Raw genomic sequence first — 20491 nt, 5'->3', positions numbered from 1 at the left:
TCCCTTACCCCTCTAACCAGGCAAGGGGCCACCACCATCACTGTTGATAAAGATGAACTTACAAACAGTGTCGCACAAAAGTTCTTCCCCCAAGCACGGCAACTTGTGCGCGTACTTGGACGTGCCCATAGCGAGCCATACCGTCATGCCGTCATACTTACCATGTCGCTCACGTTCGAAACGCCCAGCAGCAGGACGATAATGATGGCCGTAGACTTCCGTAAGCTGGTACTATCGTTGTATCGTTTGCTGTTTAGAGTGATGAATGCCGGCAGAATCTGCAAATACAACGCGCAAGGGGCGTTAAAAGCGGACGTTAAAAAGGGGCAAGGGTTTGGGTCCAAGTCCCGGGCTGGGTTGGGTGGAACAATGCAATAAATGCGAAATCACCCTCTAATTCCCTGCGGTGTCGTTTTACAATGCTTAAGCTCTTCGCACGCGGGCGTTGTAAGCCTGTGTGTCGTGCACAAAAAAGGGGTTTGAGAAAATTCTATTACAGGATTACCGCACCGGGCTGCTTATTTCGTATGCATGTTTCTTTTTTGATGACGCCGAGTTTGATCAGTGCAGATGGAAAAGGGAAGCATAAAGAGGAGCGTCTGTGTGTGTGTAAAGTGAAATAAATCACCATAAAAGCAGCACAAGCAGTAGCAGAGCAAACCACCGGTATTCATCCAGTGACAGCAGCTGCAGCTGCTGAATGTGAATGAGCATTCAGTGGCGGTGGGTGTGGATTTGGTTTGGCACACCAGGCGTCTCCATCGTGCCAAGCGCCGGGACTGAAAGCGCAGGATTGGAATGTATTCTTTTTCCATCATAAACCATTACCGGTTGCATTGAATTACACTGCATTCTTGTGTGTGTGTGTGTGTGTGTGTGTGTGTGTGTGTGTGTGTGTATCCAGAGAGCAAAAGCAGGATGTAATATGCAAAAATACCCTCCCCTGCGCTAGCACGCTTGTTCCCGGGACACGTCCATCGAGTGATGATTTATATGTGTGCACGTTTTATGCACCGCTTGCTGGTGCATCTTTCACTGTGCACGCTGTTCAATTTTTACTGCACAATGTGCACACAGTGCCACTGCCAGCACCATGTGATTGAATAGATAAATGGGTGAAGGAAAAATTACACGCTGACCAGGGCCAGGAGCAGCGAGCAAAAGGGAATAATCATACCCGCCCGCCGTTTAGGACAAAGACCTGTCAGCCAAGGGCGCGCTGGAGGGATGCCAAAACGGAGAGTAGTGTTGGGAGGGCAAAAAAATGGAAACAAAATTGCTTCTAGCTTCATATTAGACAGTGGGGAAAGTGCGGGGAGAGTATGAACAAAAAAACGAAAGAAAATCTAGACTACGCGCAGGAGGATGTAGCGCGAAAATGAGAACAAGTTGCCATGTCCGGCTGTCGTTTATCCTTTAGCCGCTGTACTGTATTGTCAAACGCGGATAACACGATCCCGAACAAGGCGTATCTTTTTGTATGTATGTGTGTGTGTGTGCATTTTTTGCTACATTCCACAACGCCACCCGCTGCTATGTTCACACCAAATGATCGGCAAACGATTGTGCTCCGTTCCGGTTCCGTTCCCTTTCGTTCGATGTGGTGTAAAATCGTTATTTATCGTTAGTGTCGCGTGCCTGTGTTGCTTACGGTCTTGCTTTTATTTTACTTGCTAACCGAACCGCTTCTTAATGCTTGATGCAGGCTCGGTGAGAGGTTAAGCGGTGGCGTCGTGCTTCCGCGGCTCACTATCAGCGGCACACTCGGGCTGCTCGAGCCATATGGTGCGTGAGGCATAAATGTGAAAGCGATTGAAAGTTTATGACACAAGAAAAGTTTAAATCGTTCGTTTTTATGGAAGCAGGTTGGCGGGTTTTCGGGTTGGTTGCGTGGAAAGACGCGCCACCATTCGGACACTTTATTTTAAATTAATGAGATTGAAGCAAGTCGTCTCCCGGGGAAGGTAGGGAAGCATTATTTTCCAATGGGATGAAATCGATCGGAATGTAACGCTGTGTTATAGGAGAATGAGAATGAAACGAACGCTTCCACGAGCAGTACTCGAATGGAAGTCTTCAGTATTGAGCGTAAGAACTCTTTGTGCATTCAAAATTAATGTTAAATGGATGGCATAATTGTATTCTATCACTTGTTTCGTGCTGTTATTGAATGCCCAAAGGTATGGAAAATGAAATAAAGCGATCATGTTATGACTATGACGTTTAAAAATAAGCTTAACACATGACAAATGTTTAAGAAACAGTTTTTGAACACTTTATGGCTTAAAGGTGCTTTAAGACATCATTTTCAGTATACTCTTTGACATCAGTATACTCTGTGACGAAAATTGAGCATACTTTTAGGCTCTTTGATGAAAATTGAGCATACCTTAAGGCGTTTGAACTGAAAAGGAATATGTGAGGATGAAATTTAGTTTTTAATAAACTTAGCAAACAAAATATGATCATCCTTTTATTTTTTGGTTAAAATATAGGTTATGTACGACAACCGCTTCACATACTTTTAAATGTTATAAAACTTCAAAGCTAAACCTCACTATTGTACGTTTTAACAATATAGTGCATACTGTTAGGCGATCTGGCTTAAACCAAATGTTTCATATTTCAGCTTTTCAGCTTGCGAACAGCAAGTCGAAGATTCATTGGCCTTTATATACAAAAAGAGGGAGATTTAATTGAAAAAAACATTTACAAAAAAAAAGTCAAATCCCAGTTATTCAAAGACGCCTTAACAGGTGCATACCTTTAGGCGCTTTAGTCGAAAGTCGGCATAGGAAGATGAACAATTATGCCAAATTTGTTTTTCAAGAGTCCAGTAGCGGTGGAAATTGAAATCCGTCACAGCAAAACTAACTTTCCCATCAAACAATACTTTTAGCTTGCTCCAGCATTGTTCCACCCAGCTCGGCAATTAAGGTGAATGTGTTTTCCATTTCACTTTCTTTCCGCCATCTCCCACAAATAACGGAATCTACTTACCCCGGTTAGGCTTTCGGCGACGGAGATGAATACCATCACGAAAATGATCACTAGTGGCGGTATCACAATTTCGAAGTGCACCGCCGTCCTGTCCATCGATGTGCACCAAAAATCCATCGTTTGCGAGTTGATAAGAAGAGATAATAAAATAAAAAAACGATGAAAAAACACACATACACAACGACTCGTTAAAAACTGCGCCTACAGCGCGGTGCTCGGGCGGAGCGCATGAGGCCGCCAGTTTCCGAAACTAATTAGAGCAGAGCGCGGGGCAGCAACAAAAGCGACAAATAAGTCAATTCGTTCCGCGAGCTGCCGTACCGTACCTTGGAAGAACCAGCAGAGCGTACAGGATGGCGACGAACTGCACCAGCAGGGCGGCCAGCAGTGGTACCGCACTGTGCGGCTCCCGGTACTCGTTGTAGGCCGTCTCGTGCGTCTTGTCGTTGAACGTGAGGAAGATGGTCGTATCCTTGCTGATTTCGCTGTGCCCGTCCCGGCTGACGAGCTCTTTGCGGAGGCGCATCTTGTAGTCCTCGGATGCCTGCGTGTCGTCCTCCAGTGGATCGGTTTTGTCGTCCGTGCCAGGCGTGGATGGTTCGTCTCCCGCGTTTGCACCGTTCGCCGGCTGGGTGGATGAGAGAGAGAGCGGGAGAGAGAGAAATTAATGCCGACATCATCAAGGGCCCGAAAACAAACGAACGAATGCCGCCGGCGGAGATGAAGCGGAAGACGCGAAAGCATGCGATTGTTGTCGCCGGTGGAAGATAACGTCCGTTCCGCCCCGATACCCAGGCCGAGTACCAGGCTGGCTGGTGGTTTTCGTTTCTATATTCGAGAGGGCTCACCCTCCACCCACTACTTCTATGGCAATCGAGCAATGAAAATTAATTGCCCACCCGGCATCACGACGAGCATCCCTACCTTTGTGTCATCGTCGTCTTCGCGCAAGATCTCGGACGGTCCGTCCGGTTCGATGACCACGTCCTTCGGATCGGCTGAACCATTTTTGTGCTCCGACGGGCAGAACTAAACCCCACGGTCCGATACACCACCACGGTGGACAGTTGGAAAGAAGAAAGAGAGAGGGAGAGAAACAAAAGAGCCGTCAGCAGCAATATTTCGCGATATGATTGACGGGCAGTAAAGCACTGAGAGGGGCAGCATCATATTTATTGGATGGATGGTTGTTTGCACGCCTGCAAAAGCGGATCGAGAGTCATTGGAAGTCAACGCGTCATTCTAGGGCGTGTAAAATCGGTACAATTCGTCAGTGTCTATGGGACGGTTTATAGGTTGATGAAACTTTATATTATAAATATAACACAAATCTTGATGTTTTTAGATGTCTGCGCATTGAGTTGTCTCACTTTCGCTGTTTCCATGTAACCAATACCTAATTCGGTTGATTTTGTAATCTAAATTGCATACATTTAGGCAGTTTCGCATAACAACAAGATTATAAATAGCGAAGACGCCTACAACTATGCAATATGTAAATCAAAGTTAATGTTTTGATCCCCTTGACATGTTTCAATAATGTCCAATGCAATCTACGCAACTTCAGATCGATGAACCGCTTCTTGACCTGGAAATAAATCATCGCATGGGAATTAACCAGCGTTACGTTCGTCCGTTCAACGAGCAACGATGACTTGTAACGAGCCATGACAACGATCACGCCGTGACAATGCGTTTCGTACGTAATTGCATTAATCATGAACTGTAGTGGCATACACTAAACCACCCACGTCCCTTCTTGCAACTAAACTTCCTCCACTACCCGGGCTGAGTGAACTAATGGACTGACGAGCGAAGGCTCGTCTCGCGGGACCTGCGGGACACGTTTCGCTTATGTCGTTAAGCCTGTCGACGTCGTTCAAGTTCCTCGCCGTCTCGGCGGACCTGTGTCAACGTTCGGTGATTTGGGACGATGATGCTTCCGGCAATAAATCCCGTGTCTTACACGTCGCAGCGTATCGCAACGGCGGCAAACAACTCAATGAAAACTTTAGCAACCGCGGCATTTGCTGGGTGGGTCGGTGGGTACTTCAAGTTTGTTAAGATGTCATTCCAGCGTACCAGCGGTGTGGTTTAAATTTATCCGAACAAACGGCAACCAAAACAAAAAAGGAATGTAGACACAAACGAAACCACACATCACGTTTGACATTCCCGGGCGTGTGCTTCAAAATGAGACACGAAAAGATCCCAAAGCCAGCCACCGGTCTTACGCAGGGTGTCTAGCAGGCTGACACTCGAAACAGCGGTCCCCGTGGCGTGGAGCGAAGCGTAGCATTACCGAAAATGTGCGATTCGAAATCACACCCAAATCATCGATAAATCCAGCGTAACGATAGCGGCAAACGCGGGGGGCTTTAACGATCGGCTCTACGCTGCTTCTTTCGCCGCTTCCTCGTATCGCAACAACAACAAAAAACCAAACCGCAAACCGTTCTTTTCGCAAGAGTTTACAGCTTTGTGGCAGCTCTCCATCAAAACCATACACCATGCCACTTCAATTTATGTGCTTCTGTATGTGTGTGTGCCGCTCAGCCTCGGGATCGTGTCGAAAGCATTATCGAATCAATTGATGGTTGAATGAAAATGTGAAATCAAATTCCGCCTAACAGAATTTCCAGTGCTTCGATAATGGGACGCTGCTGCAAGTGAATCCGCTGCTGCGGAAAGAAGAAACCCCGGCATTTTACAGCCGATTGGGTGAATCTCTGTGTGTGTGTGTCTGTTTTGAGCTAGGAACTGGGAATGTTCGTCTGAATGGAAGGAAGATTAGGGAGTTTTTTTCTTCTTCCTTTCTACCTTGCTCGCTTGTGCCACCGATAAGTTGGCAGCTCCAGAAAACGGGCAAATGTGATAAATGGTAGCAACTTCATGCGTGCTTACAGTGATTAGATTTCAGCTCGAGCGTGATGATGCCGCTTTAAGCGTATTTATGGATTGGGCGAGGGAAGCGAGAACATGGGAAAAGTTTACGCTTCCGTCGTCGGCGTCCTGGTGCGATGTGTGTGCGATCATAATTTCTTACCGGTTTCAGCACTTTCGTGATGAAGTACGTCTTGAGGCCCGCTATTCGGAGCGCTTCCTCGCGCTTTTCACCGAAGGCCGGCTCCACTTCGAACTCCCCGTTCAGGAAGCCGAGCGTTTTCTCCGACAGATGGACACGGCTAGAGAGGGAAGAGAGAGAGAAAGAGAGAGAGAGAGAGAAGGAGAGGGAGGTGAAATAACATAAAATATGTATTAAAAAAAAAGCGTGCATGATGAGTTTTCATTTGGAATTATGTTCCCTTCCACTTCGGCCGGCAACGACTCATCGACGCGGGCAAATCATTTCGGAGCTTTTCCCTTCCTTTTGCGCCATTTTCCCGACGCTATTTGGTTGCGATATTATGGTCGTAAATTTAGAGCAAGCAGAGCCAAAATGGAATAACGAGAAAAAAAAAACCCATGGGACGTAGCGAAAATGATGCCGCGTCTTTGGCGGCGAGCAGTGTAAAGGGTATTTTTGCAAACATTAAGGCTATATTTGAACAAGAAAAAACATCTACCCCGACGGTGCAAAAGGAAAGTGTGTTTTTTTTTTAACTCCGAATAAAAAATTAGCCTCTCCCTGATTAAGATAAGAAGTTTAATGGGTTCCTGGGAATGCGAAAAAGAAAAAAAAGGAACAGAAAAAAGTGTTGAAAAGTGAGTGGAAATTACGCTTTCTGTTTGCTCTTCTTCGCTTCACCCCGGAGGCTTATACATTACGCCAATTTACACACTGGCGCAGATGATGCACCGGGGTCAAAAGTGGATTGATCTGTGCCCAACGGAAGGCGCTCTTTAATCTTCATCTTGCTCTCCGCCGTTCACGTGCTCCTCGTGCTCGTCCTTCTTCGTGAGCACGAGGTGAGGGGGCAATTTTTCATCGAGCCAAATCGATGCGGCCCCGAGACCGATTTACGATTCGTTCCGGGGTACGATTATGTAGATTTTCGCCCCACTGGGGGTTTCGCCCCAGTCTCCTCAAATATGCAGCTTCTTAATCCCTTTCTCGTTCGCCCACCACCACTACTTACCCTGCCTTGCCACTCGATTCCATCTTGTTCGCCAGCTCGACATCCTTCGAGTAGACGTCGAACTGCCACTGGCGCTGGCCGAGGATGCCGGCCAGCACCGCCCCAGTGTGTATTCCGACGCGCATATCCACCGGTGAGTTTGTCTTCTGCTGAACGTACCTGTGCGGTGGGGAGATGGTGAGGCAAAGAATTCAATAAAAGCATTCACTCAAATACCGAGAGCAAAAGGTGAAGCAAACACTTACTTGATCGCTTTCACCATCGACAGGCCCATGTGCACGCAGAGGACGGCATGATCCGGCCGCTCGACCGGCGCCCCGCTGATGCAGTAGTAACAGTCGCCGAGAATTTTTATTCGCAGCTGCTGATATTTCTGTGAGGGTGAAGGAAGAAGAGAAGTCAAAGTTACGGTTGAATAGACAGTTGCGTGTGCTCGGCAGTGTTAAGGAAAGTTCGTCAAAGTCCTCATAAAAGTCTACTTGTCTAACTCTAGGCACCAACTTCAACTGGGGCTTGCTAATGCTCGGAAAAGAACCGGACCGGGCAGCTTATAAAAAAACGGTGAAAAGGAATAAAAAACACGCAACTTTTTTAGCCCGAGCAGACGGGTCTGATGAGATGGTAAAGATAATGCTTTTTTCATCTACTTCCGCCGGAGACTCGACCGCTCGTTGGGGAGCTTTCGTACACGGAAGTCTCAGAGGAAGGAACCAGCGGGACCAACCGTTACGCCTGGATGAGATGCTTTGTACGTTCGGTTTGTGTGTTGCGTTTTTTATGTGTTCCTTCATCTCCCTCACCATCCCTCACATTGCCCCAAAACGTGTGTGACACACAAATATCTGATCCACCGTTTGTATGCATTCGTCCGGTACGGAGTGGAGTGGGATCTACCGCCTACTTCTTGCTCTGCAAACACAAAAGCCCATGTGTCACGCAGTGTGTCTGTGCGAAATTTAATTTATGCTACAGCTCGGCCCAGTCCAACAGCATTGCCAGGCCACACAGTCTGTGACACACCTTCCGGAAGTGCTCGAGTTTCCTCACAGTGGAGTGGGAAGCGTTCGTTCGCTCACACGCACACTTACCTCAGCCAGACGGTCGAAGCGGGCGAACAGCTCGTTGAGTATCTTCACCAGATCCTGGGCCGAATAGGTGGACGAGATGGCCGTAAAACCGACAATATCTGCATACAGAATGCTGCGAATGAAAGCGAAATAGAATGGAGCAGAGCATGAAAAAAAAACAGAGCCACTTGTATGAGGGTGTGAGGAGCAGTGAGGATTTAACAGCCTTCTTCTGGAGTTCGTTGCTGCCGACGGGTTGATAGCATCCACTACACAAAAAGAGCATCTGACTAGTGGATCTGAATGATATAGAGCTGTCCCCTGAGGATAATGTTGTGAAATGTTTCAATTTAAATAAAATTAATTGTATATTCATTGTCTGCATCGCACACATTCAAACAAGTGCGTTCGCTCCCACACAGCTCAATGATTGTCACGTATAACGCACGACCTATGATCGATCGACAGACCGGCACGGGTGCATCAGGGCTTCACGCTGTGGCTAAATTTAATCTTCCCTCCAATAATGATCACCACCCACCGGGCGGACGGTCGGTTCCAGTAAACGATTACCCAGCAATCTTCTTTGCGCAACGATCTGCTCACCGAAAGGCGCTGTGTACGCTGGACTCACTCATACCGCACGACGTTAAAACCCGAGCACACAACAGTGAAGTTAAAACCAAAGCGCAGCGCAGAGGCAACGGTTGGTGGGTGGGGTGGTTCGGAGAGGCCGGTACTAATTTGCTAACGATTGCGTGCCTCGTTTGCCTTGGTTGTTGCTTGGCTGCTGGTTGCTGCTGGAGGAACGGCATGTTTTGGGATGGAGATTTGGCAAATAAATAAACCAGACCGAGCGCGTGTTTTCCACCGTTGGGCATTATGATGAACAAACAATCATCATTTTGAGTGGAGGAGAGGGCAGTACCGGCAAGTTGTTTGCTCAGGTGGGTTAAACATTGAGCCGGCACGATTGGGCCGAAACGAAGTGAAGGTTATTTCTGTTGTTCACGCCCGAGGAATGGGAATGGAAGTGTGAAGCAATTTTTATCCCTTTTTCTTGCTCCTACAGAAAAGTAAAACTCTGACACTAATCCATCACGATCCAGACGCGTGTATGCGTGTGTGGGTGTATGTGTGTGTGTGTGTGTGTGGAGAGGCCGGGAGAGAATTTTTGGAATAATTCATAGTTTTTCCTTCGAGCCAGACCGGGCCCCTTGTCAATCATTTCGGACAAACTCGTGCCCTCCCGTGTTTGATTATGATCCCAGGCAGCTTTCGGAAGGATGAAGGCACGGAAGCCGTTTTATTGTTACAGATGAGTTCATTCGTGGTAATAGATTTATTGCGGAATAAACCCTTCGGTATGGTTAAGGGCATGATCGCGTGGGACGTCCCGGTGTGCTAGCTTTTGGGATTTATCGGATTTTCCATTGAAATTAGATCAATTGTAAATTGCTTGTTAGCACTTGATGTTACGCGAAAGCTGTTAAGGCAGTCTGCATTTAACGCTTTTTTTGTAGCGCAGATTGCATACTTCGCAAGCAATAAAGGCGAAAGAACTCCGTTGGAGCCAAAGCCTCTATAAACTATTCAAACAAACAAACAAACTTCGCAAGCAAAGCCTAAAAACAGAGCCTAAATTTATGCAATGATGCGTATGATACTGCTTTGTCTTAAGTCCGTCAATTACAGTATCAATAAACGCGTTTGTAGCGTAGATTGCCTACTTTGTTAGCGTAAAAATATACAATCCACAATTCAAAATGCCGTAGCTTCAGAAAGCTACATTTCATATCATTTTTAAAAATTTTAATATGTTATCTATCCCAATAAACACACAAAAGCCCGATGTTCGAACTCAAAAATGTTAATTGAGCTTGTATCAAAAGTTATAAAAATAATATTTATACAGTTAAATCGCTAAGCGATCTCGCAAAGTATTCTTTGTAGCGCAGATTCCCTATTTTGCTAAAAAATAAGTCTAAAAATGTGCAATCTGGTCAACTTTCATAGCTGAAGTTAGTCACTTTTAGTAATATTCCTACAACTTAATCGTTAAGTAATTCCAATAAACACGTTTCATGCTGCAGATTGCATACTTTACACATCTCTACATGCTAGCAAAAGAGCCTCAATATATGCAATCCGCTTCTTAGAATGCGTTGTCTGACAGTGGAGTCAAAGTGTTTCAAAGTATTCATAAAATTCTATCACTAAGAGACAAATGCTGTTCGACAATCTCTTACCGTACAAGTAAATGATGCCACACACCGCCGCTTCCACACCCAGTAAAGGTAATTATTGTAAAACTATTTTGGCTCAGGCGTCCTCCAATCACCAAAGCTACCACCGGCGGCACAAAAGCCCACCCAGATGGGGCAGAATTTGTGTTCCCTTATCTCGTGCTTTCAGCGATCGGTCTCGTACCGTCTCGAACAACGCGCGTAAGAGGATTATTGGAAAAATTATCAACTACCAGCACATGCACAGCTCCGTGTAGGGCTCCGTGTGCCACCTTACCGGCTACCGATACCTTACCAATATGCGCCGGCTCTATCATACCACCAACACACCGTCCGAAGCTGACTGCTTTTCCCTTTTCCCGAACGAGATTGCGCCCTATTTTCGGCACACCAAAAGCTCATCGAGCGTTGTTGGGCGCTCTACGGACGATCGGGGGGGAAACAGTATTGGCTTCGATGCTAGAGCTGCACCATCGTATCGCTCGGGGCGTGCTGCTGCGGTTGCGGTTTTCCCAGCGTTATTCATACCGGCGTATTATGCCCGAAAGCTACACTGAACACGATCGTTGCTCCAATCGCTATGCGTTGGGATGGGATTCCGCTGTTGGCCTCACAAAACTGGCGACCAAAAGAGTCCTTTGGGGGCGTTGTACGGCACCAAGCATCTAGGATAGTTGGTCGGATAGTTTTCCGAGAACACAGCAAGTGCACAAAGTAAGCTGCTAACTTTTGCTCTATTTCCGCTTTTTCGGTTGACACGATGGCATGACGGCACTTGTAGTAGTGCAACGTGCCGAAGGTGATTCGAGTTCGTTTGTAGCAGAAAAGGGCAACGGGGCATTTTTCGAGCAGTTTTGATTGGTATTATTTTGAGGGCAAATTTCATGCGAATAATTTAAGTGAGTGTCCCTCGAGTTTTGTATTTCGCAGTAATTGGTTATAAATTTAGTACCACATTTCTAACTGCTCACGCTGTACTAAACGGATATATGCCCTATTCGTCATCCCAAATCACCACCGGCAACGGGCGCCGGCGGCATAAGTAAGTCAATCCGTACCGAGAAGGAAATGAAAATAAGCTCATCGACCAGCGGGAGTCTCCTTCCGTCTCAAAAGCCTTCCTGCGGCAAATGCCAACTGTCCATCTCTGTTTGCACGCGTGAGACAAATTGCCCGCCAGTGCACGTGGAGCGAAGCGCGTGGGATGCTGACATCCCAAATCCCTCCCCCAAACCCCGGGAGTGTTCGCGGAGTGTCTTTTCGCGCACCTTCCCAGAATCCAACTGCTGCCGCCGCAACACGACGGCGGGTGTGCACGAATGCACGAAATTTTTGCCCACTGCTTGGCGCGCGCGAAAAAGGATAATTTAATTTGCCGCACAAAACTTCACCCCGGCGGTGCGCCTGCTGGCATTCGCCGGTGCGATTGTGTGCGATAGAGTGTTCCTCTTTGCTGCACACACACAACCACAGACATCTTTTTCTTGGAAGCCATCTTGCAGCGGGAGGCTTCGTTCGTAAGGGATGTACAGGGGAGAAGATTGTGGTGCGGAAGAAGATGATCCAAGGGAAAGAAATAGCTCCGGTACCTGACATGACTCCGGTGTACACATGCCAAGGATGGTCGGTTTCGCAACGCCCGAAGGTATGCTTTTCGCTCGCGGTTGGTACAGAGATAAAAAAGAGAAGGCAAAAGAAACAAAACATGTTGTATCTTGCCTTGTGAGCGTTTTTTTTCCAACCGTCCCCTTTCCCCATTGTTGGTTGGGCGATGTACCAGCCAGCTAAAGGGGATGGCGTGCGCACTCGTTCGGAAAAGTGTTTTTCACTTGACAAAAGGTCTGGCCGGGTGATGCTGCCGCTGCTGCTGCTGCTGACGCTTTGGTTCTTCATAACTTATTAAACAAACAATGGGAAGCGATGCTGTCGCGTGTGAAGATGCACACCGGCGTGGTTCCTGTTGCTCGACACTTCCCCTCTCCCTCCTGCAGAAAAGCACAACCAACCCGGCCAGTGCGTTGTGTTAGTGTGATGTGATGTGATTCACCTACAGGCTCCCCCCTTGCTGCTGCTGCTAAATTGGCCGTCCCGAAAAGCAAACCGGTTGACAACATCCGTTAAAGGCGAACGGCGATGTTGTTGGAGCTGTTGGAAGCTGCTTAAAAGTATATTCCTTTGTGTTCCACCCACACATCACTTTAGGAGCTTTTTCAGGCCCCCCTGGTTGTGGGCGACCCTTGCAATTAACTTACGGCTGCAGTAGGCTAGGGACAAAACTTTCCTCGAGACCTAATGAGTGCCAACCCAGTTTTGGGGGAGGGTTTGTTGTTTGCCTTTGGGCAAAGGACTGTAAAGGTAGACGAAGCTCGACTTTCAGCCCGAAAGCTGATTGGGCGGGTTACGATGGTACACATATATTCCCGAGCGTGTGTAATTAAATTATGTCCCATGTGTGCTGTGTCTGTGCTATGTAGGTGGGATGAGATAACGGGTCGATTAGAATCAAACGGGTCTCGGGAACATTGCTGGAACAGCTGGGACACATTGGCAGGGCATAATAAAATTGTCATATATTAATTGTGCTTCAAATGTATCTACTAACTCTTGTATTACGGATTGGGAACTCTAAACAAGCGAGATGAACTTTACCGGGTCAAAAAGTCACAAACATTTGATTAAAACACCTTAAATTAATCTGTTTCGAGTAAATCACCCACACTGCTCGAATGTTGTCATGCAAATTGCATATCGTTAGGCTTAACGTTTCCAATTCCATGTTCTAAGTGTAGCGCCTAATAGTATGCAACTTTTTGTACAAAGTGCTTTAAAAGTCACGCATTACATCCATATAACGCATTCCAGATACACCTTCCAATGATTTGATCGATATATAAATACTTTTTGAAGTTGTATAAGCAGAATTGGTCACGTGTAAAGTATTATTTGTTTCCCCTTTTCAATCGCCAACGCCGGAACAGTGCAGGCAAATAGGCGGATGTAATCCTTTTTTCCCATTTTCGCTGATTGCACAAAGCGATTGCCGAATAATCGAACCGGCCCGGGATGCTAGCTACCCCGAGGGTGGCTTAGCTTTTGATTGATATTCCTCGGAAAAAAGGTTCTAAATGCGTTACGTGCGGTTGAACCGGGAGGAAGCCTGCCCGGGCGGCCAGTGCCCCTGAAGCTAGTTAACGGCTAGTAGGTATTTGGAAACGAAAACAAAACACTCTCCGGATGCTCTTAATTTTCGTTCCTAAATTGTGCTGCTCGATTGTGCGAAAGAATTTCGATTAAAATTAAAATCAACCAACGCAAATGACGTAATTTGCTGTGCGTGTGAGTGAGTGTCGAGAAAGCAGAAGAGGAAACATGAATGAAAATAGAACAGCACCCTTGCTGGGAGCAGCTTTTTCTTATGCAAGCATAATTTCAATGCTTCCCACTGTTAAGATCCTCACAAAAGCTAGTCCAATGATTTCTTCCCTTTTTGGCGCTCTATTCTTCCCTTGCTGAGTTAATTTAAAAGCCTGCAGCGTTTGCCAGCCAACATCAACCATCCTGCATACCGTCTGTTATCAAATCTGGCGACACTGGCACAGCAGCGCATTGCCGTGGTACCTTTTACCATCGTCAATCTCGGAGCGCTTTTCCAGGGCTTTCATTCCACACCATTTATCCATCCCATCTTCCTCTGATCCCCCGCTCTCTTTTCCCCCTTCTCAGCAGAGCCCTCCCTTGACGATCTCTTGTCAAAACTTGCCGCCATGTTTATTTACTTATGTTTCATTATTATGATTTGTTCTTCGATTTTCCGGCTCCACGCACTCCTCGGCGGCCGCCATCCCCCGGGGGGCAGCACCGGGTATGTTTATTTTCGTGTCGAATTTTCCTCGCGCTGAGCACATTCCCTCCAGCCTCCTTTCCCGCTTTCCCGTTTACCTCTCGAAGGGGTCGGGAGGAAAAACTCAAGCGTGATTTTGGAGTGATTTCTTTTCTTCTCTTGCACGCTGTTTTCTTTCCCTTTCCCAGCGGGTGACGCAATCGACCTGAAGGCGCACCGCTACACAAGCCGTCTATTTTTTTGCCCATCTTAAGTAAATACTGCCAGTTTGTCGTTCCATCAGCCTTTCGAGAGGAAGCACAACAACAATAAAGTCAAAAAAAGAGAGAAAGAAAAGAAGATGATATGGCTACATGCTTCTGGCCCCGGAGCAAAAGCCACACACACAGGCAAAGGAGTGTGGATAAACATGCCCCGGTGGCGTACGGCACTGCCGTTCCACATGGACGGCTTTCGATTGGTCCTGATGGGACGATTATGGTTACACGCGCAGCATATACCCACCCACTCACCCAAACACACACACATACACACACAGACCAAAGCGGACGCACCGCTGTGATGGCACGTGGCCGGGTGCAAGCTTACCTACCTGACGTTTTCATGGCGACTCATGTAGATTTTCTTGAACTGCTCCGAGTTGGTCGAACCGAGATCCTGTCGCATCTTGACCGCGACGTGCTCGGGCAGCACGGAAAGCAGCAGCCGCTCCTGAAAAGAAAAAGGGTTCGGGAATGAAGGATAAGGTGGGGGAGAAAGAAAATAAGATTAGATTTCGCTCGACTACGTTAAACCAACCAACGTTTTTTTCCGCTTTTCCCTTTCTCTGTACCATTACCGCTCGGTGAAAGTAATCTGCATTTTTGCCTGCATTCCTCTGCATTCAATTTAAGCTGCTTCAATTTCCTTCCTTTGTCCTGCTTCTCCGCTTTGATTCAATTCAATTAGATTAAGTCAGCCCGATACCGTTGCTGGCGGGTTAAGTGCCGGCAAAGTAAACTACTTACAAAGTGCCAACTTCCGAAACGATACAGCACAGCACAAACACACACAGATAAACTTTCTAGCAAAGTGAATCTTTTGCACTTCGAAACCGTACTGAAACGAGCAAACTTTTGTTTTACGATCCATTGGATTGCCGCCGCGCGTGACGAATGTTGCCGTCGACCGTACACAGCCGTCAGCCTCGTCAGCCAGCGTCAATCGTTGTCCAAATGTGGCCATCACGCTGTCGCCCGTACGAATCGCGCCGTATTTCGCATTTTCGAACTGCAGTCAAAAGAGTTGACTATTTACAGACAGGTTCTACGGTGTCGGAAGTGGTGTCAGAGAGAGAGAGGGGGGGAGGGAACGTATTTTTACGAGTCTCGTACAAAGTGTCCGGTTAATGGGACGGGTCCCCGAACGGAGTGTCTGACCTTGCCGCGCAATAGTTGTAGTGAGGCTGTGCGTTGTTGTTCTCCGCAAATAGATGACGCTGGTGCTGGTGAGTAATTCCGCGAGCTTGTGACGACAGTGGAGGCAGCAACACTGTTGAGATGCCTTTGTGCGCAAGCCGAACGACAAAAAAAGCAAAACAAAACTGTTGCTGTTGCGGGTAGGTTTAACAAACGACGCCAAGACAAGAAGGTATGCGTCTGCGGTGTAATTAATTGAAAGCTCTAAGGCAACTAACGCTAATTGACACGGTGACAAATTTGGTGTCGACTCGGTGTTTGAAGCAACACCAGGGTGAAATTGTTAAACACGTTTACCGCTGCAAGTTCACGAGGGGATGCTTTTGGATTATGGAGATTTGCAAAATATTGGGCATTAAATTTAATCCCGTTTTGTCAATTATAATTGACATGAGAGACACACAAAGAGATGTTAGAACATTAATCCATCTGTTTGTACAACAGAACATAATCTCGGATGAGAGACGTAGACGCAAAGGTAAACAAATTTCCAAATGTAAAAGGTCTTGAAGCAAATTATACTGATCCTGGAATTGTACAATGCTTTGAGCAAATATGTTCAATGTCTACATGAATCCTTCAAAATAAATAAATGAGCAGTACAAATCAATAATAAATTATTAAAATTAGTTGTAGTTTATATGTGTTTTGGATAAAAAGCTTAAGATATGACATGAAGCTTTGGGAACTCACTAACATTCATCTCGAGAGCCAAATCTCCATATAACTCATCTCTAATAATCATACTTTGCATATATTATTGCATACATTTGGGCGGAATATATTGTTCTGCTCCAGAATATCAATAGTTATCAGCTCAAGATTGAAATGAAATTGAAATAGATTGCAATGTTTTTGGCATTTTTCAGCATATTGATTTAGAATGGAATACCCTTTCGTCATATACCAAGGGATTCGATGAAACCCTTTCAATTTGCTTTCTTCAATTTTGACTTGTTTTTGGCTGTGAACCAGAAGAACGACGATTTATTGAGACCAGATGTTTCTAAAACCGATGAGAGGACACAACACATTATGTCAATTACTCATCTCTCTGAACGTGTATGCCACGGAGAATAATGATTACCCTGCCAAAGGCTAGTGGCATCCTCAATTAGTCATGCCAAAAAAAGGGCTAATTTTTCAAAACCAAAACCAACCAAAGATTTAAATCACTCCCTTACGTCTACCAACAGCCAAATCAAAGCAAATCTCACCGCAAACACATGGGTGGGAGAGGATAATAGATTGCAACCGATTCCCATTGCCCCACTGTGGGAAGACCACAGCCGCCTCGATCGATACGGTTTTGCATGGAGCTTCCTACTGTCGACATATGCCAGCTGTTGCGCTGCTCAACTTCCCCCCATCTTGCCTTAAACGCATGCAACTCTACAATCCGCACAGCATTAAAGCCATTTGTAGCACGGACGGAACAGCAAACAGGAAAGACGACCTCTGACCCAACGGAACCGAACCGTACGGCGGCATATGACTGCTTCCTTTCGTATCCGTGACTTTTGCCACACGCGACTCGTGTCATGCCTGGAGCCGAGCTGGGGCTTGTTTGATTTATGTTGCCTCCGCTGCACGGTTTGCCAAAAAAGCCGGCTCGTCGACCGGTGGCATCTGTTTTCCCTTACAAAGTCACGCAGAAAAGAACGAAAGAAAAACAAATGCGATTGCAATCCCTTAAGATCGTAAATCAAGCCTCCGGCCATGTTGGTTGGTTTATGATTGATTTATTTTAAAACCTTTCATGGGAGCAGAAACACACACACACATACACAAACACACAGCGGAAGCTGACTGACACTACTGACCTGCTCGGCTGACTGCTCCTCGATCAGCATCTTCACCTCGAGGCCCTGCTTCGCCTCCAGGAACGCGCGCCGTTGCTTTGCCTCGGCCAGAAAGTAGCACAGCAGCCCGATGAGGGTGGCAGCGATCAGCAGCAGTATGTTGGCCACTTGCTGGAAAGGGGGAAAAAACGAGAGAACACAAATATAACAGTACTCGAGACACGGATGGGACCGAAGCAATAAAGAGGCAATCGAACTAACAATCCGGCCCAGAATGGGTCCATGAGGTGAGTGGGATTTATTTTTGTAAAAAAAAAGAATAAGTTCTAAAAACAGTACGGAATGATTTTCCAAAGAATACCAGTGATAAAAAAACAAACAGGATGAAGAGGACGCGCTTACCTGTTCCCAAAAATAGTTTTCCTTCTTGGCCAGCCCGATGATGGCATTGACGTAGGTGGCGAACGACCCGAGCCCAAGCAGTATCCCGGTGTACTTCAGCAGCACTGGCAGGGTGACGTACACTAAAAAATTAAGCAGCACCGCCCAGCCGAGCGAATCTCTGGAAAGGATGGGAAAGAGCAGAAAGTCCCCAAGCATAAACAAAAATGAAGTCATAAAATATTACCGATGCTGCTTATATTTTGATGCTGCCTGTTTTTTTTTTTTTTTTTGTTGCTGGGCGTAGAGAGATAGAGAGCGAGGATCTAATATTCCTTAAAGCAACGATAAAAAGGGCACACAATCTTTGGTCGATGGGAAAGTTCGTGTTCACACTCTAAGCATCTCTCCGGAGCAGTACAGTCCGGGGAGGGAGGAAACGGTGGTCGGATGGTGCCATAATTCCAGCAGGCAATAATTGGGTTTGGGATTTGGGACAGCTTCGGGTGTTGCGAGTAGGGGGGATTGTTAGCTGGTTCCAGTGGGGAATTACGGCGCGCCAGTATTCACCCAATCTTCGGGCCGGCCGCCTTCAATTTGTATGCTGGCATGGTTTGGGGAGGAGAGTGGGGCCGCACCGTTTGACTTTGCTTTTTGCATTAAGTTTGATTATTTTGTAGGCCCTTTTTTTGCTGCATTCTCTCAGTGGTCCTTTGTGGGCAGAGTGTTTTGAATGCGGAGGCCAGGGGGATGCTATTGAATGATTTAGGAATATTCATTGGAAAGTTGCAAATGGAAGTTTGGAAAACTTCAAAAAGATGGGCATTACATGACCATAAGCGAAAGAGAATGAGAAAGGGAGAAAGAGACAGATAGTGTGTTGCAGAATAATGATCGTGTTCTCTTTTTGTACGCTCCCGAACGTCACCGAGCAGCAGCAGCACATTAGTCCAGTGGTTAGGGGAGCGAACGTGTGATGGATAGGACGTAAATCAAATCTCACTACCAGCGCCGCGCACACAAACGGCAAACGGCGGATGAGTAATTTCAACACATTTTTAACGCCATTATGAACTTTTCTCTTCTGTGTGAAACTATTTCGTATCTAACGATCTCACCCCACTCTCTGTTCATTTCTCAATTTGACTGAAAACCATTCTTTATTCAGTTCTATTCACCATAAAAATGAGAGGAGCATAAAATGTGTACATCCTCAGTCCCATTTATCATATTTTGTTGCCTGGTACCTCAGGGGAGGCGTGTGTAATCATCTGCATTACTTGTTCCTGGCCGGCGCGGCTCCCAGCGCGCTCTATCATTCTCGCAGGTGCGCTTCATATCATTACACAGCTCGGTAACAAAATTATCATAAACGCGCCAAAGCTTTCAGACAAGGAAAAACTCTCTCCCCACGCTGCTGCTTCATCCAAAACATTCAATCTGCACTTCACAACAGACGCATTTGTTATAAAAAAGGAGGAGCAAAAGAAAAAAGAAGCTATTACAAGAAAATTACGCACACACACACTAACAGTTGTTTACTCACATTCAGCGCCCAAGTACACGCGCCGCTACCGGCACTGGGTGTGCTATTTGCCGGATAATTAAGTTTAAATTAGGGAGTCTCCACACACACACACACACACATACACTTTTGGCAGTGGCATGAATATTCATTTACATGATTCGGACGAACCGCGCATTACGCCCCACAAGGTGTGGGAGGAGGACGGTAATAGTGTGCCAGGCCACTTACTATGTTTGCATTTATGCATGTGTGTGTGTGTGTGAACCAGTGTGCGGTACGTGTGTGAGGCTGAACTGGACAAGGGGGGTGGGAAGGGTGCTATTTGCACGACAACACGAGAACCTGTACCGAGCAGACATGATGGCGAAGGGATAAAGTTACAAGAGCGCTCTGTCAATAAAATTAATGGACTCGCTTTGCATTCCAAAAAACGGAACTGCGAGGTTGGAGACGAAGGGGGACAGAGGCTTTTTCATCCTTTTAAAATCGCTCCTATCGTGTGTTTGTGTGTTGTCTAGGTCTAGGGCCTGACGCACCGTACCGAATGTGGGTCGGTGTGCCATTACCGATAGTTTGATACGAGCCCTGTGTGTCAATCGAAAATTGATATTTGCTGTTCACCTCAATCCACCTGAAAGGGAAGGCATACGGCGAAAGGGGTTGATGGAAGTTTAATTTTCGCGTACGAATGCACTCATCGCTTTTGTCACTATCTCGATCACTTGCTCTCTCTCTCTTTTTGTGTTCGTTCGAAATATGATTGTTTGCGATGCAACATCAAGCTGGATTGAAAGGACACACAAGCCTATCAAGGGAGCATGTTTCCATAAACGCTCCACCCCACAGATCCACGCATCTGCGGTATGATTTTATGTACGGGTGATGAGCTTTCCACGAGCGAAATTGATTTGACAACCGAGCAGGCAGCGATCTCGCGAGCACCAATTTATGCTCAATCGATTAAGCGAGGGAACGCGGGCACAATCACGAGAGGCCCGCTTATTAAATGATGTGAAGCTGTGAGTGTGTGTGTGCGGGAAGCGTGGCAAAAGTGGCAGCCGAGCTGGAGGTAAATGTTGATAACAAATTG

General features: G+C 46.6%; 1 protein-coding gene across 4 annotated transcripts in view; it reads right to left on the bottom strand.

Annotated features, from left to right (window-relative positions):
* Positions 1-20491, bottom strand: part of LOC120900035 (adenylate cyclase type 3) — a 44003-nt gene that overhangs the window by 8740 nt on the left and 14772 nt on the right. For 3 of the 4 annotated variants that reach the window (XM_040306525.1, XM_040306526.1, XM_040306528.1), the window contains 11 exons: positions 17895-18054; positions 17514-17663; positions 14826-14944; positions 8168-8279; positions 7325-7452; positions 7080-7238; positions 6047-6185; positions 3925-4029; positions 3327-3628; positions 3001-3088; positions 162-278 (listed from right to left, as the gene is read on the bottom strand). In XM_040306525.1, the coding sequence (XP_040162459.1) occupies positions 162-278; positions 3001-3088; positions 3327-3628; positions 3925-4029; positions 6047-6185; positions 7080-7238; positions 7325-7452; positions 8168-8279; positions 14826-14944; positions 17514-17663; positions 17895-18054 (1579 nt within the window). Of the gene's footprint in view, positions 1-161; positions 279-3000; positions 3089-3326; positions 3629-3924; positions 4030-6046; positions 6186-7079; positions 7239-7324; positions 7453-8167; positions 8280-14825; positions 14945-15240; positions 17262-17513; positions 17664-17894; positions 18055-20491 lie in introns of those variants that run through there. The other variant, XM_040306527.1, reaches the window with a different exon arrangement.

The sequence above is a fragment of the Anopheles arabiensis genome, chromosome 3 (genome assembly GCF_016920715.1).
Source record: "Anopheles arabiensis isolate DONGOLA chromosome 3, AaraD3, whole genome shotgun sequence".
In the NCBI taxonomy this organism is placed as follows: Eukaryota; Metazoa; Arthropoda; class Insecta; order Diptera; family Culicidae; genus Anopheles; species Anopheles arabiensis.
Note: the sequence above shows the minus strand (reverse complement) of the source record. Positions and strands in the feature narration are given on the sequence as shown.